The sequence below is a fragment of the Perissodus microlepis genome, chromosome 23, assembly GCF_051167445.1.
Source record: "Perissodus microlepis isolate ML-2025 ecotype Zambia chromosome 23, ASM5116744v1, whole genome shotgun sequence".
Lineage (NCBI taxonomy): Eukaryota > Metazoa > Chordata > Actinopteri > Cichliformes > Cichlidae > Perissodus > Perissodus microlepis.
In genome coordinates, this window is record NC_140482.1 from 2,186,478 (window position 1) to 2,213,219 (window position 26,742).

General features: G+C 41.3%; 1 protein-coding gene across 1 annotated transcript in view; it reads left to right on the forward strand.

Moving 5' to 3' along the window:
- The window catches only part of LOC146360714 (muscarinic acetylcholine receptor M4-like), a 65,659-nt gene extending 40,138 nt beyond the window's left edge, over positions 1-25,521 (forward strand). Inside the window, exons 6-7 of the mRNA XM_084920448.1 lie at positions 14,770-15,036; positions 15,752-25,521. Of these exons, the coding sequence (XP_084776574.1) occupies positions 14,770-15,036; positions 15,752-15,997 (513 nt within the window). The 3' untranslated portion in view covers positions 15,998-25,521. The remainder of the gene's footprint in view (positions 1-14,769; positions 15,037-15,751) is intronic.
- Positions 25,522-26,742: the final 1,221 nt, after the last annotated feature.

The following is a 26,742-nucleotide window of genomic DNA, read 5'->3' on the forward strand; positions in this document are numbered from 1 at the left end:
TGAATTCAGTTGTTCCAATCATAGCCTACTCTCAAACTGCTTTTATAAACGTTTGTGAAAGAAAGTGTTGCCCTCAGGAGCTCGGTGAATTCCAGCATGGTACCATTATGGGATGTCACTACTAAATATTCCACAGTTGACTTTTAGTGGTATTATGGTAAATGGACTGGTTCTTATAAAGCACTTTTCTACTCTGAGCACTCAAAGCGCCTCATTCACCCATTCGCACCCATTCGCACAAGCACTTTTTTCAGCTGTGTACTCACCGGTCTCCAATCGTCGTCATCATCACTCAGAGTATTTAAGTCTTCAGTTTCCTTCTGTTCACCTCGTGTCATTGATGTCATCTTTCCCGTGTGTGCTCTCAGTTATCCAGCCAGTCAGTGTTCATTCATCTTCTGTTCATCCACTCTTTATAATAAACCATCTTCTGTTCATCACTATCCACGAGTCCTGCGTTTGGGTCACTTCTTCGCATCACAAATCCTGACACCTTCCAGTTAGTAGGTGACTTGCTCTACCACCTGAGCTACAGCCACCCCCATTATAACAAAGTGGAAGGCATTGAGAAGAAGAGCAAGTTGGGAAGAAGTTGTAGGCCATGTAAAATCAGAGAGCGGATGCTTAGGTGCATAGTGCATAGAGGTTGGCAGTTTTCTGCAGAGTCAGATTCAGATTATCTCAAGAACAGTGCGTAGAGTAGGGGTTGGCAACCCTGGGCACTCATGACACAACTGGCACGCGAAGGGTTAACTGATGGCACAACACGCAGTGAATTAATTTGAGAGGGTGCATTAAAAAGCAAGTATCTAAGGCCAAGCCACCAGTGCACATCGCAAATTAGCTCGCATAATGACGGTCTCTTAGCTAACAACCACAACTCCCAGATTCAACTTGTAATTGGCTAAAAATCACTTTCCCTACCAGTGAGAAGGACGTTGCTGGCTGGCAGTTTTTTCAAGCGATGTTGAGATTTCCACATTCCGACTCTTCAAAAGCTTCAGGAGCTGTCCGCTCAGCGCAGCATCAGCACCACGGAAATACACGGATACATCCGAATGAACTACCAACACAGCTGGAATCCACAGCTGTGCGTGTTCATGGAGCTGCACCTGCTGGACATCACTACCTGACAAGTTTAACTGTCTTCAGAACATTGCAGAGGCCTTATTGACAGTATTTGGCTCTACATATCTGTGTGAGCAGATTTTCTCTCACATGAGTCCTCAGGCAGCCTCTGAATGCTGGACACTGGGAGACCTGTGTCTCTGAGTGGGAGACCAGGATCACATTAACATGTGTATTAACAAACATGTCACATTGCTCCAGTTTATTTTTTCTTAACATTGTTGTGATGAGACCTTAAATAGCATTTGCATTTTCTGTTTTACAGTTCCTTTGCTGTTAAGTTGTTCATTATAGTGTGAAACTGTTGAGCATTATCACATTTATTGTTAATGCAATGGTTGATATGGCACATTGACTTCTGAGGAAATTTTACATGGCACTCATCAACAGAAAGGTTGTCGACCCCTGGTGTACAGAGCTTCGTGGAATGACCAAGCAGTTGCATCTAAGCCTTACGTCACCAGGCACACTGCAAAGCATTGAGTGCAGTTGTGTAAAATACGCCACCACTGGACTCTAGAGCAGTGGAGACGTGTTCTCTGGAGTGATGAATCATGCTTCTCTGTCCAGTGGACGAGTCTGGCTTTGGCAGTTGACCGGAGAACTGTACTTGTCTGACAGCAAGCACCGTTTTTAAGTACTTGGACTCGGCCTCTTAGTTCTAGTGAAAGGAATTCTTAACCAATTTTGTGGGAGCAGTTTAGTAATGACCCCATCCTGTTCCAACATGACTGCACACCAAAACACAAAGCAAGGCCTATAAAGACATGGATGAGTGAGTCTCGTATGGAAGAAGAACTTTAACCTTGATGACATGAAGTAATAACTTCATGAATTACTTCACAAATTTATTATAATCTTGCAAGATTATAATAAATTTGCCTGTCTCTTGTATAATAAATTTACAAGTGACAGGCGGGGGTCCAGGGCTCCAGGGGGGGAAGGAAATCCAAACACACGAATCTTCAGTGATAGCTCGTCCACTCTGTCCTCTGTGAGACTCGCCTCAGTCTGCATTCACTCCTCTTCTGCCACTCACGCCTTTCTGCTCTCACACTCTAGTCCATACAGCCACACGGGGATCCAGGGAAGGAAACAGGAACAGGTCCAGGGAACCTACACACAGAAGCAAGCAATTACAAAGACAACTTGTAGACTAGCTGGGGCTTCATGAACACCGGGCGTTCAACGTTCCAGCGATGAGCTGCTCTGAGCCACAACCTTAAATAGCTGGCCTGGGAAAACAGGAACTAATCAGTGGCAGGAGCGGACCATCAACGCAGGTGCGTAGGCCAAAAGCAGGAGCCCAGTAATTAGCTCCGCCCAGGCAGACAGAGGACAATGAGGGAGAGAGAGGGAGAGAGCGAGAGGGATGGAGAAACACAAAAACAACACCGTAGCCCAACGTGAGCCGGCTGGAGAGACACGGGGACCATGACATAACCATTATGTCCAATACTTTCAGTACCATTGATATTCATCTAGAGACTTTTTCTCCAATTGATCTTTTTGAGATAACTTCAGTAATTACTTCCTCCAAACCATCAGCGTGTCTGTTAGACTCCATTCCTGCTGCTCCAACAGGCTGTTCTTCTGTGCAAGCAGCTACCAGCTTGAAGTCTGGAGACAGACGTCCTCTCTACTTTTAAGATTAGGCTTAAAACATTACTTTTTGATAAAGCATATAGTTAGGGCTGGATCTGGTGACCCTCAGTTATGCTGCAATAGACTTATGTTGCTGGGGACTTCCCATGATGCACTGAGCATTTCTCCCTCTCTCACCCCTTTTCATTCACCGTGTGTTTGATTATCCATTTTATTACGAGTTAGTATAAGTCCTGTCTGTCACAGTCTGTGTAGGCAGACCGTATATCGAGAGATATGGACCCAGGTGCGGACTGGAGATGAAGATGGAGGCTTGGATGAAGCCAGAGTAACATGAATGCATGTTACTCTGCATGAAGCTGTGTGCAAGGACAGAGTAACATGAATGCATGTTACTCTGCATGAAGCTGTGTGCAAGGACAGATGAGCAATGAGATTTAATGAGATTTAAAGTAGAGTGGAGTGATAGGCCTCAAAAAGGTGGGCAGATAGCCTAGACCAGTGATGTCACAATGAGCTTGACAGTCTGGGAGAGTGGATGTGAGTTTAGATGAGCCACCAAATACCTGGGAAGCAGACAGTTGTGTGATTACAGAGCTTCCTAATTGAACTTATGCATGAACTTAATTTCTTAAAGATACTATTGTCATCAAATTCTCTCAAGATATCCAAATAATCCATACATGCAAAGAAATCTACCAGTATTTCACAGGCTTGTCAAAATGTTCTGCAAACTTTAAACACGCTTCAACTTGGGTTTTTTCCAGCAATGAAGTCTTGCGTGTTTGGCATGCATAAAGGCCATGGCTGCTTATTGTTTTCTCTGAAACAGTTGTACCTGCTGATTCCAGGTCTTTCCATAGCTCTCCACAAGTGGTACTTGGCTCTTGGACAAGTTTTCTGATAATTCTTTTTACTCCTCTGTCCAAAACTTTGTGGCCAGTTTTTGATGAAATGTTCTTTACACTTCAGGATTATGGCCCCAATAGTACTCACGGGTACCTTCAGTAGTACCTTAGAAATGGTACTTTAGAAATTCTTCTGTAACCAATGCCATGAATATGTTTGTGGTGGGGTGTGGTTGGTGGAGGAGGGGAGCAGCAGATTCAGGGTGTGGTATCAGGGGGGCTGGTTTGTCACAGCCTTCTCTATTTCAGTAGCAGCCAGGCCAGAGAGAGGAGAGCACCGTTGTGCGCTGGAAAATCCAAAGTGCTACAGTAAAAACTGATTGTGCCAAAATGAAAAAAGGCAAAAACACCCACGGAGTCATGTCGGGTCCCTTTGGGGTTAAAATGTTTTAACAATAAGCTTGCAAATGTCTTGAAAGAGCTTCTGAAATTTGTGAGCATCGTGAAATTTTTCTTTTCTGACACCTTTGTAATGAGACACATTTTTATAGGCCATCACTGACTAAGCCAGCTAATCTTAATTTGCAATAAGTGGCAGGATTACTTTCTAATTATTGATAGATTTCACCTGGTTTAATGACTTTTCATCCTTTTTGTGCCTTCTTTTCTTCATGTGCTCAATACATTTTCCTGTGTGTCATTTCTCAGTATTACACATAAATTAACTTTGGGACATGGATGGTTTGATTTCTTTGCATGTATAGATTGAATCGGTTGTTACCAACATCTGGTGAGAAATTGATGCCAATAACACCTTTAGAAATGTATTTACTAATTGGTTATGTGTTCAATACTTCAATACTTACTTTACCCACTGTATGATATTATGTCATTGTATTATACTATGACAGACAATTGTCCTCCTTTAATGGTGGAAAAAGTCTGTGCAGTTGAACGATCTGTCAGAACCGTTGGAAGATATCCTGATAATATTTTAGTAACATAGTCATTGTGACTGCTGCATTAAAGGGCAGTTTACACAGAATGAGAACATGGGTGGTGCAATGTCTTTAATACATAATTAATTAATTAATAATAAGTAATTAATTTCTTAATTTCTTGATAGTTGCCAGGATAAGTCTTCATTTATTTGGAACACCAGAAGAAGATGTCAAAACAAGTGCACAGTTGGTGCAGGTTGGTTGCAAAAAGCTGTGCTCATGGTACCAAACTTTGGCTGTGTCCTCTGACTCTTCAGTGCTCACTCTAAATGTTTAAAGCCAAGCCAAGGGTTACTACGTGGCACTGGACAATGGCGACATACAGCAGCAGCAGTGTGACATCTGGACTCTCGACTATTCTTCGATACAGTCGAGAGTCCCTTTTGTTCCTTCAGGATCCTGATGTCAGCAACATGCAGCTCAGGGACCCTTACTCAGCAAAATCCTTTGACATACTTTTTCCATGGTTAACAAGTGCTGGAGAACTAAATCAGACGGGCAGATGAGAAGTGCAACAGAGACTTTACATAATAAAGGTGGCATTGTTGAGTACAGAAATGCCTGCCTCATCACTCTGAGGAGACTTGGCTCCAGCAGCGGGACTTACACTCTGACTTGGAAATCATTGTTTTTGGAGAACCTCTGCCCTCGGCAGGGGTCTCTGTCTTTACAGTAATGAGAATTAGTTGAGTAACAAAGTGTTGAAGAAATCCCTGTTCTCTCCTGATGTTTTACCTGTCTCCCTGCGTTTGCTTCACTTACTAAGAGAATTTTCACAGTGCATTGTTACTGTTGTGTAAATGGCCAAGGGCCAAGGACCAATGCGGAAGCTGCCACTCGGACCATACTGGAGACGATGCAAAGTTTTTAACACCAGGCGCCGCCAATTCTTCATGGTAATTTTAATCAATGTAAACTTAGGAGGTCACTCAATAATTTTTAAAAATACACAGATTGTCCCATGAGGAAGGAAACAAGGAAACAATGACACTGTAAACACCCTGTATTTTCCAGGGTGCAAGTACCCTTTAATTACATGCAATGTAAGGGCAACAAGGCGCAAGTATGTCTGTAATTGTGAGCAACAAGTCAGGTTTTTGCAGCAAACAGTGAAACAATTCCACTGTAAGTACCCTGTACTTTCTGGGGTGCCGGTCATATTATGGAGTCACCTGCAGCACCTGCAAAACAGTTAAATGTTTCACTGTAAGAGCTGTGACTAAGGCACAAGTACTCTGTAATTATGTGCAATTTCATGTTTTTTCTTTTTTTTACAGGAAACAATTAAATAATTAGACTGTAGGTAAATTTAAGTACAGCGTAAGTCATTTTATTGGGTTATTTCATGGTGAATTTTCAGAAAAACAAACAATATTTCACCATGTAACGCCATAATTACCCGGTACTTTCTGGGGCTACATTCAAGCCAGTTGCCTGCATTGCATTTAGGCAGTTGTCATGCAGTGTAGGCGGTTGGCTAGAAAGAACTGGAACGGATTCACAGCAGGTATATTGAGGAATGAAAGACAGAATACATGTGTGTGAAGGAGCGGGAGGTATAACAGTGGAGCAGAAGTAGTGATGTAGTTTAAGTACATGGAGTCAACCATAAGGAAATGGGCAAGAGTATGAGAGCAGAAGGGTGAGATGGAGGCTAAGTGAAAATGACACTATGAACACATTACTCTTGATACTTTATATTTCTATTTATTTAAATAGGACATGTTGACATCTGTTCTGTTCTTGGGCATCAAGTGTTTTTATGGACAGACACACTAGGAAATGTGTTCATCAATAACACTTTATTTATTTTTATTTTTTATTTTAATGAATGTTTACATTGTAGATTCTCATTGAATACATCAAAATTATGTAGTGAACAAAAATTGTGAAATAAAACGTCTTTTTTTTTTTTTTTTTAAATTTCAGAAACTTCAAAATATCCACCCTTTGCTTTCATTACTGCTTTCTTAACTCTTGGCATTCTTGCTGAAATGTTTTTTCAACAGTCTTGAAGGAGTTCCCAGAGATGCTGAGCATTTGTTGGCCCTTTTGTAATCACTCTTCGGTCCATCTCATCCCAAACCATCTCCATTGGGTTTAGGTTAGGTGACTGTGGAGGCCAGGCTGTCTGGTGCAGCACTCCATCACTCTCCTTCTTGGTCAAATAGCCCTCACACAGCCTGGAGGTGTGTTTGGGATCATTGTGCTGTTTGAAAGTATTGATGGGCTGTTGTTTCTCTTTACTTAGCTGATTGGTTCTTGTCATAATATGAATTCTAACAGTTGTCTAATAGGTCTGTCAGCTGTGCACCAACCTGACTTCTGCACAACTGATGGTCCCAACCTCATTAAGAAGGCAAGAAATTCTCTACTCAGCACGGCAATTTTGTTATTTAATTTTTTTATTCAAAGCCACAGGTCGAATGATGTCATTTCTTATTAGCAACAGAAGTAGTTGTTATTGAAGGTCGCTTTGCATCCTGCAAACTCTATACACGGGGGTGCACATAAGTGGTCCGCAGGTGCACATGCGCTTTTTATAATAAAAGACGCGCAATAAGAAGTTGCAACACGCGTTTGCGTACATACGATTTTCTGGAGGAGGACAGACATTTTTTTAGAACTCTTAAAGATGTCGAAGAAGCTCCTTCAAGCAATTACTTTGGTGTTCCTCCACCTCCAAAGAAATGTCAGAAGGAGTCCGTATCCCAAAAGAAGCGCCTATTCTCGGAAAAGTGGTTAAATGCTGTTAACAGCATCAAGTTCTTGGGAGTTCACATCTCAAACGACCTCACCTGGACCACCAACACCACCTCCATCACCAAAAAGGTCCAGCAGCGCTTCCACTTCCTGAGATGCCTGAAGTGATTTCCCAGATTCTAGTGAGAGAAATCTTCACTTGCTGGGGCCTGCCTAAATACATCTTGTCCAATCGTGGGACTCAGTTTGTCTCCTCAGTCTTCCAGACTGTGTGCCAAGCCTGGAACAGGGGCCACAAATTAACATGTGGTCAAAATGTGATCAACAGTACACATATATTTTTCCAATTATCCAAGCATGAATACCAAACAAATCAAAATTGACCACAATTTCCCCATTAACTCTAAATAAAGCATTTTCTATACTTCCACACACCTAAAGGGTAAAGCTGTTTCCCCATAGCAAGCTGATTTCTCTGTCCAAGGTTCTCTCGAAGCTGGTCGGCAGGGCCTCCAATACAGGTGGATCCTTGCGGGCAGGGTGTCGGGTGAAACACCAAACAGGCCCGAGACTCTGGAGTCTGATTGAGAGACAGTGGAACCTCCTGTCTCCAGTTTCTGCAAGTGAGCAAACCCTCTGTACAAAGTATGATCCAGGCTATGGAGCTTTGGCAATTTTTTGCAGGTGTCTTTTAACCCTTCTAACCATCCAGTTTCACAAGTTGACCAGGGCGTAGCTCTGACAAGTGACGTGTAGAATGACATCTGTTGTAGAAGATACAATAATTTAATTTCGCCTGTAGATCCTTTTGTTGTACCTTAGTGTAATGAATATAATGAGGTTGCAGCTGCTGAACTAGAACGAGAACTGTTGTCCTTATGTGTCAGCCACTCATTAGTTATGCAGGACTTGGGCCAGTTGCTGTGATGGGCGTGGCATAGCAATGCCTCTCTCTGTTGCACCATTAGCTTGCATATAATGGGGACTGGAAGTTGTGTGACCAATGTTGTACGTCTTACTGAACAGTTTTTGCTGGGATAATATGTGAGGTGGGGGATAGCGTTTGAGCTCATCACAGACAATGGCACACAAACAGGCTTTTCAAGCAGTCAATCACTTGCTGGCCTGTAATGGAGGTACAATCAAGATGTCACGCGAGTAATAATCCACAACTACAAGGTTGTGTTTACTGTCCAGTTGACATATATCAGCAGCTATTTGGTGTAGTGATTAGTGGTTCTTTTCTCTGAGTGGGGTATTTCTCAGGCAGAACTCACATTGCTCCCATCTTTGTGATCTCTCGTCCAATCTCTGGCCACCACACAGTCATATTAGCTTTTCTGTGGCACTTAGTGAAGCCTTAGTGATCCTTGTGTATCTGAAGAAGTACTTCCTTTTGTTGTGAAACCAGAGCTGCTCTCATCAGTGCTTGCTGTTGTTGGTTTGCTAGCGTCATAATGTGCTAATGCCAGTGTTGTAGTTGACATGGCTTTCATGTCTGTGAATCCTTGTTTCTGCAATTCCCCCAATGTCCACACATTTGAGCAAATTGTAGCTTTGGTGCATGGCGGTGAAGAAGTCTGGGAGGAATTTTCCCAGACAGTTTATCATTCATATCATCTGACGAAGCTCAGAGACATTTGAGGGGCTGGGCATTTCAGTGACACAGTTTTTCTGGATGAGTTTTGATACCATCTTTCGCAATGATGTGTCTTTAACATTTGATCTTAGATTTTCCAATCTTGGAGTTATCTTGGATTAATTTCAGCCCAGAATGCCTGATGGTCTGCAGCACTGTCTTATGGTTGTGATCATGTTCTGCTTTTTCCTTTCCAAACACTAAGATGTCATTCATTACCACCACAGTGCCGGCATAACCCTTGAGAAGGGTGCTAATCTGCCGTTGGAATATTTCTGGAGGAGACGTTATCCCAAAGGGCAATCTTTAAAAGCAGAAGTGACTCACTAGTGTGACGAATGGCGTTAGCTTCCTGCTCTTAACATTGAGCAGTATTTGCCAAAACCCACTGGAGGCATCAAGGATTGAAAATATATGTCTGTGAAGATTCTCAGTCATCCAGGTCGTCGTAGTCTAAGGAGCTTGGAAAGAAAAGCATCTGGACTTCTTTGAGTTTCCTTGAAGACATTTCACCTCTCATCCGAGAAGCTTCTTCATTTCTAAGAGTAATTGGTGGAGAGTCCCAGATTGAAGTCCTATTGGGAGTGTCCCTAAGAGAACATGGACCCCCTGATGATCCTCTACCTAATCACACGAGCCAAGGTGTGAAAACAGGTGTAGGTCACAATCAGGCAGGGTTTTGGGGTTTCATGTGATTTAACGAGGGCAAATAGTCCAGGATGTGAGTGGGCATTAAGGCGTCTGGATTATAGATGGCAGACAGTTGGTGTCGTAAGCTATTCCCTCTGTTCAAAGATGGTTGTTTACAGTGGACATAGATGCTTCTTTCACTCCCTTCCAAACCATCTGTCTTCTCTGTCCAAAATGTGAACATTGGTATCCTCGAAAGAGTGACCTTTGACCGTTAGATGCAGATGGACAGCAGAGTCTTGTCCCGTCGAGGTGGCTCTTCTATGTTGTGCCTTGCGTTTATGAAGTGGCTGTTTGGCTTCTCCAGTGTAGAGGTTGAACCAGTTTTTGTCTCAGTGTGTGGCTGGCTCTGAAGTACACTGGGATGTCATGCTTGGAGAAGACTCTGCTGAGTTTCTCTAACAAACCTGCTACATAGGGGATGACAATATTGTTTCATTTGTCCTTCTGATCCTCCTTAGTTGGTGTCTGACCTTCTCTCCATGCATCTTGTGGGAGGCAAAGAGTAGGTATTGGTCCTGGTGTGTGGGCTTCTGGTAAACTTCAATGTAGAGATTTCCGTTCTCTTCAATGCATTCAGAAAAGTCCAGAAAGACTGCAAACTCTTTGAGGGTTAGAGTTAGACGAGACTAGACAAACACATAGAAGCAGCAGCAGGGAAGATAAGGGAGGGAGAGGGGAAAGATGCGTCCGCCTCCTCGGAGAGCCAAAGAGGGACAAAAACTCCCAGCTGGACTTTTGTCAAAGCTGGGAAGGGTCCTAAAGAAAGCTCCAGCCAATCCAGGAGAGAAGGACAACCGCTGACTAAGAGAAAACCTGTAGTGATCCCGTACGTGTCAGGAGTATCGGAGCAGTTGAGACGCATTTTTTCTAAACACCGGGTCTCTGTGGCTTTTAAACCCCAAAACACGCTGCGCCAGTAACATAGTGTACGCTGTTAAGTGCCAGGAGGATTGCCAGGATTTATACATCGGGGAAACCAAACAACCTCTGGCTAAGAGGATGGCACAACACAGAAGAGCCACCTCGTCAGGCCAGGACTCTGCAGTCTATTCACACCTACAGGCCAGTGGACACTCTTTCAAGGATGAGGATGTAACATCCTGGACAGGGAGGAATGCTGGTTTGAGCACAGAGGCCATTTAATGGGCATCAATGGGTATGAGAATTTGCATAATTATTATGAAGGTGACCTCCCAGCCCATTGTTCCTTCAGTGGGCTGGTTTCAGTCATTATGCAAATGTACAGCTTATAAGGCTGGGGAAACCTGCGGACAGCTGAGAGTGAAGAAGTCACCTGGATGAGTGACGAAACGTTTCTCCCACTGATGAACAGATGAACAGAATCAACTTTTTGGAGGATTCCTCCAGCTGGTTCTTTATTTGGGTTCAGACCAAAGAACTGAGACTGATCTTGGTGACCCCTATTTAACTAATGGTTTTTGGCAATTTCATCACTCTTAGATGGAACACTGTGGGAGCTCCCACTTCAGTGGGATCAAAGACAAAACTGTAATCAAAGGAGCTTGCAAAGAAAAGCGTCTGGACTTCTTTAAGTTGCTTGAAGACGTTTCACCTCTCATCCGAGAAGCTTCTTCAGTTCTAGGGTCAAATAGCGGAGAATCCCAGATTTAAACCCAATTCAATTCAATTCAATTCAATTTTATTTATACAGCACCAAAACACAACAATAAGGCAGACCCTACAATAATACATACAGCGAGAAACCCAACAATCAGATGACCCCCTATGAGCAAGCACTTTGGTGACAGTGGGAAGGAAAAACTCCCTTTTAACAGGAAGAAACCTCCGGCAGAACCAGGCTCAGGGAGGGGCGGGGCCATCTGCTGCGACTGGTTGGGGTGAGAGAAGGAAGACAGGATAAAGACATGCTGTGGAAGAGAGACAGAGATTAATAACATATATGATTCAATGCAGAGAGGTCTGTTAAGACATAGTGAGTGAGAAAGGTGACTGGAAAGGAAACACCCAGTGCATCATGGGAATCCCCGGCAGCCTACACCTGTTGCAGCATAACTAAGGGAGGATTCAGGGTCACCTGGTCCAGCCCTAACTATATGCTTTAGCAGAAAGGAAAGTTTGAAGCCTAATCTTAAAAGCAGAGATAGTGTCTGTGTCCTGAATCCAAACTGGAAGCTGGTTCCACAGAAGAGGGGCCTGAAAACTGAAGGCTCTGCCTCCCATTCTACTTTTAACCCTTTAAAGCTGGTCGGAGCGGGCACGCTCCGTTTTGCGTAACTATTTTAAAATCCCCGTAGAACCGGAACCACGTAAGCTAGCGCAATAATTTTTTTTGCATATGAAACTGGAGGAGTTGTACTTACATCTCATGCCATCAGCTTGTCCTAGGTCACGGTTTCCTTCCACATATGGCTTTGCAAAAATTGCATAAAAAGTGCTTGCACGCTTTGCCGATCCGATCAGCTCTTCATAACACATAACACTGAAACAGACGTCAGGGCGAACTATCGCATGTCCGCCATTACCTGCCCGAAACCGGAAGTGATGTCATTTTTGCGGAAAATGTAGTTTTTTCACTTGTAGGCCTTGTAAGCCTATACTGGTATTTTTAAAAGTCATGTTTGACTTTATGCTTCTCTGAATAGTTTCTAGGATGCTTAGAACTCAAATTGCACTGCTTTAAATAGTTTATTTTGATGCACATGCTGTTTTCTTTGCAAATTTGCATTATAGGATTGTTTTTTGTTTTTTCTGCAGTATATAAAGATTGGTGTATCTGAAAAATAAAACTATGAAGACACTCAAAATAAATTTCCTGTTGTTGGAAACATATTTTTGCAACGTTTTTGTATTTAAAGTTTTGAGGGATAAACCTTTTAAATATCTCTAAGTATATGTAAAAAAACAAAACAAAAATGATTTTAAATTTTTTTGTAGTTTATTGCAATTTTTTGCAATTTATGTAATTACTATGGACTTAAAATTTGGGCTATAACAGTTGTATTGATGTATAGCAACTTGAAATGCTCCCAAAAATGGCTCCACAGCATGTAAAAATATAAAGTAAGCTCTGGTGCATTTGGTTCTATGGTAGGTCTTTAAATACTCTAGGAACAACAAGTAGGCCTGCAGTGTGAGAGCGAAGTGCTCTAATAGGGTGATATGGTACTATATCATATCACCCCATTTGCTATTTAAAAAGCAAAACCTTCCAGGCCAGGTTAAAACTATTTTCCTTTAAAATGTGCACTTCTCATACTGGAGTCTTCAGTGTCAACTGCTTCCCTGCTGCAACTGTGTCCTACAAAAAACCAACTCCTCCTCCCTGTTTTCTCTCTCCTTTATAGAGAAGGGCTCAAATCATTACCAATCAACGGCTCCCTGTACTCAACTCCAAATAGCTTGCAGCTGGACTAGAGTAGAATCACCACTCCTACACGGGTGTGGCCCACATCTCACACAAAACAAAAAACACCAAAGCATGCAATTATTAAAATGACAAAAACGCCAACCCAATGTTTAGTGGGAGATTCGCTCAGTTATTCCACCATGCCACATGCTGCAACACTACAGACTTCCTCCTTCCCCTGCTACATTTCTGAGACGTGATGATCGACTGCTAGGGATGGGAATCAAGAATAGGTTCCTAGTAGTCCAGTTCCTTGGAATGGTTAGTCTGCCTGCCTACTGATCCCGCTTATCGATTCTTGCCCTCTCACTAAGATCAGCTGATTTCAGTTCGTGTGTCGGAAGTAAAAATAATGGTGCATTCTTCACCGTAGATATGGACATTACTTTTATCATTAATGCCCAAAGGGATGGAGAGTGAGATGGCAAAGTGACGACTGCGTTATAATGTTAACACAACTTCGGCTCGTTGCAAAACTGCATGCTAACGCTAAGGTAGCCAAGAACCCCAGAGTGATGTTAAAGCTCAGTAAATGCTGACATTGCTCTTATAAAGTGATAAAGTGAGCCATCATTTGTGGTGAAGCCAGCCTGTAACAAACTGATGAGCAGTCAGGCTGCAGCTTCTATTTCTACCTGTTCATGTTTCTACAGTAGAATCACTGCAATGATTGCTTGTGCTGGTTTTCATCTTTGCTTTGTGTTGTCAGCTTTGTTTTCATACCTAAATACTAAGACAAAGATGATACGTGTCCTCACTGGAATAGGGATTTGTGTTGGTGTGTGGGGCTGTAGCTTTATATTGTTAAATGGCCATTATGAGACAGTGTTTTTCAGATCATTTTGCAGAGTAACATGAAGGTAACGTAATGAGTAGAATAATGAATGTCTTTGTTCAAAGACATTCAAAGACAGTATGCAATAAAATACTGCGTTACTCTTAGGAAAAGTGTTCTGTGTAATACGGGTAATAACTTTTTTACTTTACTTTTAAGTAATGACCCCAACACTGAACACAAAAAAGAGGGGAAATACCTCTAAAATGCACACGCATTAGACCACACAGCATATAATGTCATGATATGCTGCTTAGACATGGTGGTGACTCTCAAAGTGGAGCCAATAAGAATCGATAAGGAATCAAATCGACGAGTTATATTGATAATGGAATGGGAATCGCTAAATTCTTACCGATTCCTATCCCTATTGACTACTTCTGACACCATGTCATGAAAAGTCACAGGATTCATTGGAAAACCCGGAGTGGAGTATTTTTTGTTGCGTGAGCTAGACTGGAATGGACAGGTCATTCCCCAAATGTGGAGTGGATTTCTTTTTTTCCTCTTATTAATGAACTGCGTGAACTGGAATTGGACAGATTTTGCCAGGACTGTGAACTTTTGTTTCAAGTTGTGGTTGTTATTATTTTGCTTTCCTTATGAATATGGGTGAAACAGTTCATTTTTAAATTAGGCTTAAAACGTCACTTTTTGATGTAGCTTTTTGTTTTTGGCATCTATCAGGTGACGCTGGACTATTATCATTGTTGGGCTGCAGCTGCCGGGGAACCTTACATAATACAATCAACATTTAAATATTGAATTACTCCCTTTTAACAGAAAGAAATCTCCACCAAAGGCAGGTTCAGGGAGGGGAAGCCATTTGCCTCAACTGGTTGGGGTTAAGGGGAGGAAGACAGGATACTGTGCAAGTCACAGGTCAAACCTGCTATGAAATGTCCTAACAGTACTCTGTTTTGTTACAGGTGCTAGCAAACCCCAGTCCAGTACCGACAACAACCAATTCTGCCATCCACAAGATCAATCCCTCTTCAAGGTGGTCCAAGTTAAAGATTGTGACAAAGCAGTCTGGGGATGAATGCATCACAGCTTTAGAGATCGTTCCACCTGTAGATGGAGCCGAGAGGCATTCAATCCCAATCAGCCGTCCTCGGACTGTGGCAAGAAAATTTGCAAGCATTGCTAGAAGCCAAGTGAGAAGGAAAAGACAGATGGCTGCCAGAGAAAAGAAAGTAGGTTAATACACGACATAAGTTTAAGACATGTAATGGAAATAATAGAGGAACTCGTTATTTAGCTTTGAGTATCGGACTCAGCCTCTGCACAAGCAAAGAATAGAAGTCTTGGAGAATAAATAAAATATGACAGGAAGACCCTCACTCACTTTGTTTCAAGCTAAAACCCAGTGTATGTAAGTCAGTGGTTCTAACAGTCATAGGAAGAGTTGTTAAGCAGATGTCACTATTATCTCAGCTTTAATGTCCTGGTGCACGCTCAATCATCCACATAGCGTTTTCACTGGAAACGCTACGTCCAGATGAACAGAATCAACCTTTTGGGATTTCAGCTTTAAGTTGCTTTAATGCTATCTCGCCCTTGAGATTACCCGAGACACAGAGAGCAGATATGTTTTTATCTAAAGCTAAAATTGAGCGGCTGTTTTCCTGTGTGTGCAAATATTAATTGGGGTGCAGAGCAATTTAGCACGTTTGGACATGTTTTTAACGTAGCTCAAACTAAAAGGTTTGGCACTGTCGTTTTTTACATAATACATATTATGCATACTTAACATGGTCAGCTCTTCTGTGAGTTATGTGACTGTCATCTCACTGCAGTGTGTGAGAAACAAAGAGCTGACAGAGTTCACAGATTATCTATCTTTGGACTTTGTGTCTACATGTTCCGGTTTATTTATTCTTCATCTCTCCTTTCTTCCATTCTTTATAGGTAACCAAGACTATCTTTGCCATCCTGCTGGCTTTCATCATAACATGGACACCGTATAATGTGATGGTGTTGATCTCAACCTTCTGCCAGTCCTGTGTCCCTGACACAGTGTGGGCAATTGGCTACTGGCTGTGTTATGTCAACTCTACTATCAACCCAGCTTGTTATGCACTGTGCAATGCCACATTTAAAAAGACTTTCAAGAACCTGCTGCTATGCCAATATAAAAATATAGGAACAAGATAAGATAGAAGGAGGAGATTTGAGATAGGATGGAAGGCAAAGCTGTAAATCATTTCAAGAAGTTGCGCGAAAGAAAAATGAAGGAGCTGAATGAAGAATAGCCGAACTGGGTGATGGGTGCCTTCTGAAGAGACCAGAAACTTGGAGTAGATTAGTAAATGTATTTATTCTACAAATGAATGAGTGCTCCCCATTCATACAGTCTAAGCAAAGCGTGAGTGTAAACCAGAGATTCTTTTATTCTTTTACCTGTCAAGCTACCCAAAATTGCACTGTGAGTAGAAATTTGGTTTCACTAACACAGAAATTAATTTCAAATGAAGATGTAGATGCTATAAAAGGAGAGGTCAGTGATTGGATCTGTGTGGTGATGCATGAGCATGTGGCCGAGAAAGTGGCTTTGCCTGATCGGTGCTGTGTGTATGTACATATGTATGCATGTATGTATGTATGTATGTATGTATGCATGTATGTATGTATGTATAGCTAGATGTATAAATAGACTGGTGGATCTCTTGATGCATTAACATATCTAAGAAAGCAATGTTAAACTAGACTCTATTCTCTAGAGTTTGAGCTCAACCTACTGTCAGTTCTGAGTCCCTGACATGGCATGAGCAGTTGGCTACTGGCTGTGTTATTAACTCTGCTATCAGTCTGGGATGTTACACAGCAACAGTCACAACAACACAAAATATCAGATGGACGGAGAAAAGAAGAATGGGAAGGAAGAATAGGTAAGAAGAAATACTGTTATTATTGCCAGTAACCAAGACTGATTAAACAAATGAATACCAGAGATTCATTGGACGGGGCCTTTTAAATGGAGGCTACAGGAGATGAGCAACAACAGTTTGTTCATATAGCATAAAACAGAGTTTTACTTAACATACCCAACCTGTTTAAACTAAGATGCACCAAAACACCAGAGTTCTTTCAGATATGAAAGATGTCTGCTCAGTAAAACTACTGGAGTCCAGAAATAGCTTCCAGACTCACACTGATAATTTAATACTAAACAGTGATGCAATTCAATGCAGCTTTATTTATATAGCACCAAATGACAGCAACAATCACCTCAAGGTGCTTTATACTGGAAGGTAAAGTAAACTCTATGATAACACAGAGAAATCTAGACAATCAGATGACCCCCTGTGACCGAGCACTTTGCAACAGCGAGAAGGAAAAACTTCCTGGAATAAACAGGAATAAACCTCCGTCAGAACGAGGCTCAGGAAGGGACGGCCATCTGCCAGCTGGGGCTATGTGAAAGTGGCATGCTGTGAAAGAGAAACAGAGTAATAATAACTGATGATTAAATACAGAGTCACAGAGTAAACACATAGTGAATGATACAGGTGAGTGAAGTAGAAACTCCCAATGCATCATGGGAATCCCCCGGCAGCCTACACCTGTTGCAGCATAACTAAGGGAGGATTCAGGGTCACCTGGTCCAGCCCTAACTATATGCTTTAGCAAAAAGGAAAGTTTGAGGCCTAATCTTGAAAGTAGAGATAGTTTCTGTCTCCTGAATCCAAACTGGAAGCTGGTTCCACAGAAGAGGGGCCTGAAAACTGAAGGCTCTGCCTCCCATTCTACTTTTAAATACTCTAGGATCAACAAGTAGGCCTGCAGAGCGAGAGCGAAGTGCTCTGGATTTATCATGGAGCCAATAAAGAGAACTTCACTCTTTCTTTCTAGTCCCTGTCAGTACTCTCGCTGCAGCACCTTGGCTACAGCTTCAGTCTGCCAGTCAGAAGACAGAGTCAGAAGACTAATTGACATTAGTCCTCTCCAGTGTACATGTACTTGTATCCACACCTATGGCCAGGTTAGAATCACCACTTTACCTGGTCATGTCCTTAGACAAGAAACTTGGTGGAAAAAAATCCACACAGAAAGTGCACAGATGATCAAGTGCTCCTTGAAATAAACTGCACTAACAACTTTGCACAACTTTGTATCCCTAAGTCTGTTCCCCCCCCATTTTATTCACTTTATTTCAGTTAGTTTGTTCAGATTGAGGATTTGTTCTGTGAGAACCCCTAATGATTTTCCATATTATGGAGCAAGAGCGAGCAGTTACAGCGCCTGTTTGCTTCACATTGACCTGCAGTTTTGCAGATTTGTCTTGTGTCTACAAGTCATCACGTACAGCTTCTTTAGAATTAACACTTCACAGAACTATTTGTGAATTTCTAAAAATCTTGCCAGCTTAGCAGTTCGACTGAGAGGTGAATGGTAAACGGCCTGCATTTGTATAGCGCTTTACTCTGTCCCCAAGGACCCCAAAGCGTTTTACACTACATTCAGTCATTCACCCATTCACACATTCACACACACAGAGGTAAAACAAGAGCCACGTTTAGAAGGCAGTGCAATGTGCAGATGGATGAAATAACAGTGTAGGAGAGATAAAAAGGAGTACAGGTTGAGAGAGGAGAGAGAAAAGACATATGACATGGATATGAGGAAATGAAAATGAGAGACTGGTAGAAACGGGGAAAAGAGTATTAGGGAAAGCAATCCTGAGCTTGTGGAAGAAAAGTAGGGCATGATAGGAGGAGAACAGAGGGACTCATTCCCTGATTTAGTCCTGGTCTCCCAACCCTAATTCTCATGCTGGAGACAAAATAAGAAACACAGGCTGAAGCACAACAATTCATCAAAAGTAAGGATGTTACCTCTGTCATTGATCACCATATTATTAGGATACATTTTAACTCTATTTAATGTAGTAACACTTATGTGTTTGTGATATTTCACAGTGGGTTTTACTTGTGAGTCTTAAAGGTGTTTGTTAGTGAGTTTTCAAAAATGAAGAGGGGATTTGGGTCAGAATTTCACACAAGGTTTAGGTTTTGTAAGACTCGGCCTAATTCAAATGTCATTATCCCATCTGAGAAATCAAGTGACTGCTCAGGCAGCTGCATGAAATCCTTGCTGGCTCAGAAGGACTTGGGTGTCTTTTTATAATGTGGCTGTCTCAGCTTAGCATAGCTCAGGAACCTGTCAGACATTAGATTACTGTAAGTAATCCAAAGTATTCAGAATACGTTACTCTCATTGAGTAACTTATCGGAATATGTTACAAAATACATTTTGATTTTAATCTGTAGTGGGATACATTTTAAAAGTAACCCTCCCAACACTGCCCTTCACCTTAAATAACCATAACCAGTACATAAAATGAAATACAACCCCCTAGTGGTGATAAAGGGAAACAAGAAAAATGGCTCATATGGGGATAAAAAAAGAAAATCATGACAAAGCATTAATCGACCCAGGGACAAAGAGGGACTCTGCTTTCTTATATCAAACTCCACAAGTAGTAAAGAGGTTTGATCCCAGTCTGCTCCAGTCTGCATGCCAAATGCCCATCGTAGCCTCAGCATGGTCACCACAGAAGGCATGCAATAGCACCAAAAATTGCTATGTAGTCATCAACCAGTAAGTTCTGGTTGAGAACCAGAACTCAGTGAACATCAGTCAACAGGAGCACCCACAGTACACATAATGATATCCCAAAGACCTCTATCAACTATCTGAAAATAAAAGACCAGAAAGCTAGTGTTTGCAAACTGGATATAATTTGATATACAGTAAAAAGTGCTATGATTTTGAATCCAAGGTGCAGCGGAGCTTTTGGAATGTAAACGTTAGGTCAGAACAATTTTGCTTTGCCACCATACAGGAGGCTAAAGTGTACATTTGCCTATTATAAGTTAACGGTTGCCCTTGCTTTGCTCCTTCTCGTACAAGTGGTTGATACTTTTATTATCTTTTGTATCCAGTAAATTTCTGTTGTGTATGGTTGATATCAGGTTTTGCCAGTAAAACGTGCTGGTAAGTGTTATGGTGAAGAGTCCATGTACAGCAGGGGTGGGAAACTCCAGGCCTCAAGGGCCGGTGTTCTGCAGGGCTTAGATGTGTCCTTAAACCAACGCAGTTCATTTAAATCGTAAACAGTGTTGTGTTTTCTCCCGTGTTGGCTTCTCTTTATTTTAAATACAGTATTTAAATTTAAAAATCCTCCTTACATACAGTGAATTAGCTTGAATAATTAGCTTGACTTCACTGAGTCATATTCCAATCCAATTTTATTTATAAAGCACTTCAACATAGCCAGCACAGGACCAAAGTGCTGTACAGAAAATAAGTTAAAAACAACAGAATACGAGAAAACAGCAAAAATAAATAAATAAAACACATAATACATCAAATTTAAAACAGCCCTATATTAAAAAAAAGAAAACAAGATAAAACAGCATAGAATCAACTAAAAACAACTAAAAATCAAACTAAAAAATCAAACTAAAAAATAAAAACCAACATCTCACGTGGTGTCAAAGGTCAGAGTAAAGAGGTGGGTTTTCAAGAGTGACTTAAAAACAGGCAGAGAAGTGGCCTGTCTCTAAAGGAAGCTCGTTCCACAGTTTTGGAGCTGCTACAGCAAAAGCACGATCTCCTCTAAGTTTACGCCCAGTCCTGGGTACATTCAGGAGCAGCTGATCAGCTGACCTGAGAGAGCGGGTGGGTGTATAAGGCTGTAGCAGCTCAGAGAGATACGATGGGGCGAGGCCATGGAGAGCTTTAAAAGTAAATAAAAGAATTTTAAAATGAATCCTAAAAGAAATGGGCAGCCAGTGAAGTGAAGCTAAAACAGGGGAAATGTGCTCAAACTTTCGAGTGCCAGTTAAAAGACGAGCTGCGGCATTTTGCACCCTCTGTAGATGACTAATATATGATGCACTGACCCCAATATAAAGTGCATTACAGTAATCCAGCCGAGTGCTAACAAAGGCGTGGATCACTGTCTTAAAGTGCTGCCGCGAAAGAATTGGCTTTATTTTTGCAGCTGCCTGAGGTGAAAAAGCTAGATTTTACCACTGCCTTAATCTGATTATCAAACTTCAGATCACAGTCCACTTTGACCCCCAGGTTTGTGACAGTTGGCTTAACATACTGGGCCAAGGAATCTAAATAAACATTGGGGGCCTCAGTGGGGCTACCAAAAACCATCACCTCGGTCTTTTTATCATTGAATTTTAAAAGTTAACAGACAACGAAGCCTTAATGTCATCGAGACACTGAAGTAATGGCTGCGTGAAGAATCTGCCTTTTTTCTTTAGAGGGACATAGATCTGACAGTCTTCAGCATAAAAGTGGAAAGCAATGCCGTGTTTTCTCAGTACAGGAAGAGGAAGCAGATATATTATCCCCAGAGAGCACTTTGCTCTCAGACTGATGATTAACTTGTAGCTTCTAAAGTTTCTAAAAGTAGAATGGGAGGCAGAGCCTTCAGTTTTCAGGCAGCTTTCCTGTGGAACCAGCTAAGTTTGGCTCAGGAGATCATCCACCATCCCTTAAGAATGGGTTTCAGGCCTCCCATGACACACTAGGCATTTCTTCTCCACTCACTTCTGATGCATTTGTCCCTCTCCTCTCCAATCCTCCAGTACATGGTTCCTTCTCCCTGGCCTTGTTTCTGCTAGTGGTCTCTTCCTGTTAGAGGTTTTCCTTCCTACTTTTGCCACGTGCATGCTCATGACAGATTTTTTAATTGGTGGACTATTGTTGTACAGCGCTTTGAGACAACTGTTGTTGTTAACTGGCACTATACAAAAGCATGAAGAAAGAATAAGAAATTGAATTGCATTTATTTTACACCACCACAGTCTTCTGCTTTTAAGAGTGTACGTTTTTGCTTTCATAAATCAAAGCACAACTTTCTGTGTTCATGAACATGATTTTATAGATATAACATATCAAATCTTTAACAAACTGTCTTCAGACTTGCTTTGTGTCTATCATCACCTTCTCCAGGCACAGGGGGGGCAGGATGTGACAGTAAATAAATACGTTGTGTTTTTCTATGCATTGTACAGGTTAGGTATAACACACAGGCCACACAATCCCCAGCAATTTCTAACAGAAGAGTTCCCCCTTATATCAAATATCCTAATGATTTCCTTCAGGTGCCTCTCTGAACGGGCATGCTGTTCCCATAGCGAAACACTAGCATAAAACCTGCTCTTAAAGAGTATTATTTCATTGGCAGTTGTATTACCCATTTCTTCATCAGCTGTGTTGTTTTTTATTTGTTTGTTATTCGTTGTTTGTGCTTCACTTTATGGTGAATGACACGGCTGCTTTTGTGTTTATAAATGATCATATTGTTAGTAGATCACGTGCAGAACTCTATCGCCATGTTTGGAGCTTCATGAGGGGGTGTGGGGGGTGTTTTTTTAATCCACTCTTCAGCAAATTGGCAATACAATGTGCAGTCATAAATCCATGCAGCTGTATGAAAACCCAAGTACACCCACGATGATTCAATAGCTTGTAGAGCTACGTTTAGCACCAGTGTGGTAGACATGTGCATTATGACCAAACATTTATGCATTGTTCCAAGTTTGCTGGTTTGCAAACCCGTGCTGTTCTTTCTGTGAGACAGGAAGCTTTCTCCTGGGAAAAACTGGCAAACAAACCATACTTGTTCAGTATTTTTCTAACTGTTCTGTCATTACTCATCCCCGGGTGGGGGATGAGTTCCTGCCCCAAGTGGAGGAGTTCAAGTACCTCGGGGTCTTGTTCGTGAGTGATGGGAGAAGGGAGCCGGAGATCGACAGACGGATTGGTGCTGCGGCCGCAGTGATGTGGACGCTGCACCGGTCCGTCGTGGTGAAGAGGGAGCTGAGTGTGAAAGCGAAGCTCTCAATTTACCGGTCGATCTACGTCCCTACCCTATGGCCACGAGCTGTGGGTAGTGACCGAAAGAACGAGGTCGCGAATACATGTGGCAGAAATGAGCTTCCTCCGAAGGGTGGCTGGCCTCTCCCTTAGAGAGTTCTTTGCAGTTTCTTAGAGTCACGGTCTGACTTGGGGGTGAATTTGCTGGTACATGCACTCCTGGTAACAGTGTGGCATTGTGCTAACACACAGCTGAATGATCTGGACCTCCAAACTGCCTAAATGTTTGCTTTTACTGACGTACTCACACTTGCTGTTGATCGGATTATCACGTCCATTTGAATAGCAGCACCTGGCTGCTACTTACCCTCTTAATTCATACAGTAGCAGTAACGGTGTACTTTGATTTTCACTGGACTGCATAGTCTATATTTTATATGTTATGAAAACATAAGAGTTCTGACACAGAAACGGAGTAGGGAGAGAGAACAGGGGAAAAAGATTATTATTCAAATAGTTGGCAAGGACAACTCACCTGCAGAAAGTACTGGCATAAAGGACTGCGGGTGGTTATCTGACATATCTACAGTGGAGTTATACTGAAAGCCTGACTGCTTCACTGAGCATCCTTTATGACAACCTAAATGACACAACTAGGCTATAATAGTTCAGAGTTGCATTTGTGAAAACAGTTTACCCCATATAAAGAAATGAGGTACTCTCTCTCATACTTCATGGGCTAAAAGCACAACAACATGTTTAATATCAAAGTCTGTAATTTAACAACATTACAGTCTTTTTCAAGCAACCACAGTGAGGATAAAAGGAACTTTGTGTGTGTTCACAGTTTGTGCTGTCTGTACTTTCACCTTAGCTGTCCATCTTATCTGATCATTTTACCATTTATCTGCAGTCAAATGCTTTGTAACGATTTTAGTTTATCAGCCATTAGCCAATAAATAGCCAAAGAAAGACTCAGGTAGTAGCCCCGTGTGGCCTGTCTCAGATGTTCAAGTTTAACTTCAGGACTAATGAGTTTTTGTGTGGTGACTGTTTCTTTCCTCTGAATTAGAAAAATTCACCAAAAGCATTTTTTTTTCCAAACAAGACAGAAAAATTGTGCCATGACAGTTAAAGATCATATTCTCTGTTTTACACTTCACGAAGAATCCTGTACAATGTAACTACAACTACCTGAAGGTTAAACAACTTAATGTAATACTTTGTTTAATTTCACACATTTCAGAGATCTACATATATACATACAAATAACATATAAATGTACTATATAATACAGAAGTAGTAAAAGGTGACTACAATAAAACAGTGCATTGCTGTAAATACACAACGTACTCACATACTGAATCATTCCAAAGAGACATGATCTTAATGTTAAAATATATTAATGTATTTAGCTCCTAATGTACAGAGCATGTACCTATGTAATCTATATAGGCATTGTGAATTGTTGTCCTATCTTTGTTAAATTAATGCTATAAAACTTCTACTCTGTGGCATCAGTTAAGTGACAGCAGACGTTCTATCATTTTGAAGATCAACAAATACATTTGTTTTTTAATGTAATAAAAATAGATAAATGAATAAATACACACCTGCATTAAGACAGCCAGTGTTACGTTTTTAGCTGGGCATGTAATATAAACGCCAAAGCAAAGGAAACACTCAGGTGCAAATTCTTAGTATGATGCTTCCTTTGTGCTGGTAACCATCTGTATATGTACTGTACATGCTTTCAATCTACAAACAGTATAAAAGATGGATGTGGCAACACTGATGTTAGTCACCAATTTGTGAAGAGCTTGAACTGAGTGATGCTGGCGTGTTGAAACTGGACATGATGGGTGAGGGGTGTATTTGACTGTGATGCTCACAGTCTTGTGAGTCTCTGAACATAATTTACCAGCTGAATTTCTTGTGTTTTTCACTGTCACCTGGAACCCGTGATGATGTCATCATAAAAGTATTTACAGCTAGGAAGCTGAGATGTTGACGTCATGTCCATCGTTTATATTGTCTATGTCTGCAGCTAAACTAGAACCGTGTCCCCAAAAACACTGTTAACATAATGACTTTTAAAGGGACGATGGAACTGACCACGAGTCACACTGTGTTTCCAGTAATGACGTTTTTCTCCCGGTAAGCTTAAACCAGATACAGAAACATCTTCTTTTTTAAAGATTGTGCTGCGTCAGGTAGTTGATTCTCTCTGATTTTTCACTTCACCTCTTTGCCTGAGATTCAAGAGACAATCAAGCAACCAGCTTTTTACAGTATGGAGAAGGAGAGAGACTGAAGGACAGACTGTCACCATGGTTGGCTAGTCTCATCATGTTCTCTATTACGTGCTACTTCCATCTGTTAATCTGGATGTTTTTACGTGTAAACGTTTTGCGTTCTTGCACTGCTACAGTGACCTACTTTTGCCTTTTTGGTTTTTGAAATCCTTTGAACCTATAGAAATGTATTTCCTTTTGTAATTGGTACCAGGTAAGTATGTGGTCCTGAAAATGAAAGCACTTCATAATGTAATGGCACATTGAACATGTATGTACAGTACTTTGGTTACCTTGGTTTCTAGTGGTGATGGGAAAACCTTTGTCTGCACAATGCTTTATGGCTGTGTGTAATTTCTCTTACTACTTTTTCATGTACAACTCTATTTAAACAGCCATATCATTTTCAAAGCAGTCGAGTAACATCTGGCAAAAAACACAGTTGGGATTGATTTTTTTTTTTAATGTACTGTAATATATGTGGAAAAGAATTTGTGCTGATACAGAACTGTAATGCAAATAAACATTTGATGTGGAAAAGCTTGTCTTATGTGTACTGTCTGAGGAGAAGCTTGTCGTGAGAAGGAAAAAGAGAGAAAAGTGGAATCCGTCAGTTTGTGTGTGAGGTGTGTGCAGTTTGTTTGTTTTTTTCAAGTGTTCTTCCAGACTACAAAACACACACACACACACACACACACACACACACACACACACACACACACACACACACACACACACACACACACAGGTGTGTATTCATATCCTTGTGGGGACATCTCATTGACATAATGCTTTTCCTAGTTGCTTACCTTTACCCTAACCATCAAAACTGTATGCCTAACCCTTACCATAACCCAACTGTCACCCTGACACTAAAACCAAATTTTGAGTCTCAAAAATGCCTTCAGACTTGTGGGGACCTGGATTTTGATGCCCATAGGTAGTAAACTTCCAATTTTTTGTGGTCCCCACAAAGATGTCTAAACAGGCACACACACACACACACACACACACACACAGGGAGAAGAACATTAGTCAAAGAACATTTGCAAACATTGTCTGACTAAAAACACTGAAAACACTGATGCAATCATAATGTCATTTCTTATTGAACAATGGAAAACCACTGATCCAAACTAGTTGTGCAAAATCCTGCAAAATCCTGCAAAGTCCTGCATTACTCAGCTGAGAAAAACAGGGGTACTTATAAGCTGTAATGACGAAAAAGAAATCAGAGACAAGGAAAACAAAGATGTTACAAAAGTGTCATTTTTCCTACACGCGTAAACGGCATTGTGATATTTTAATGCAATTTTCTTTCCTCCATTTTAAGCAAGCATCTAGGATGGAGACAAGCACTAGCCCCTCCCACTGGCACTAAAATGCCAACGTCAAACTGTAGCCATGGCAACACACATATAAAACTGCACACATAATTTATTCCAGTGCTGATTTCAATGAAATGGAGCACAGAGATCAGAACATGAGAGCTGACCTAGATCGGGAGGAGCAGGTTGTTAACAGAATGAAAACAGTGAATCAAATGGACATAAAGTTGATTGTTACCCATAAAGTGATTTAACATTCACAAATCATCATAAAGCATGTAAACATTCAGGGACACACTGAAACTGTATGGCTTTTATTTTTCTGCTACTTCTTGTGTTTATGGTCAACAAAAGTATAAAACAAAGATGATTTTATTTAGTGGTCACAGACACTAATACTAAGGAGAAAACTGATGCACATGGGCTTCTGATG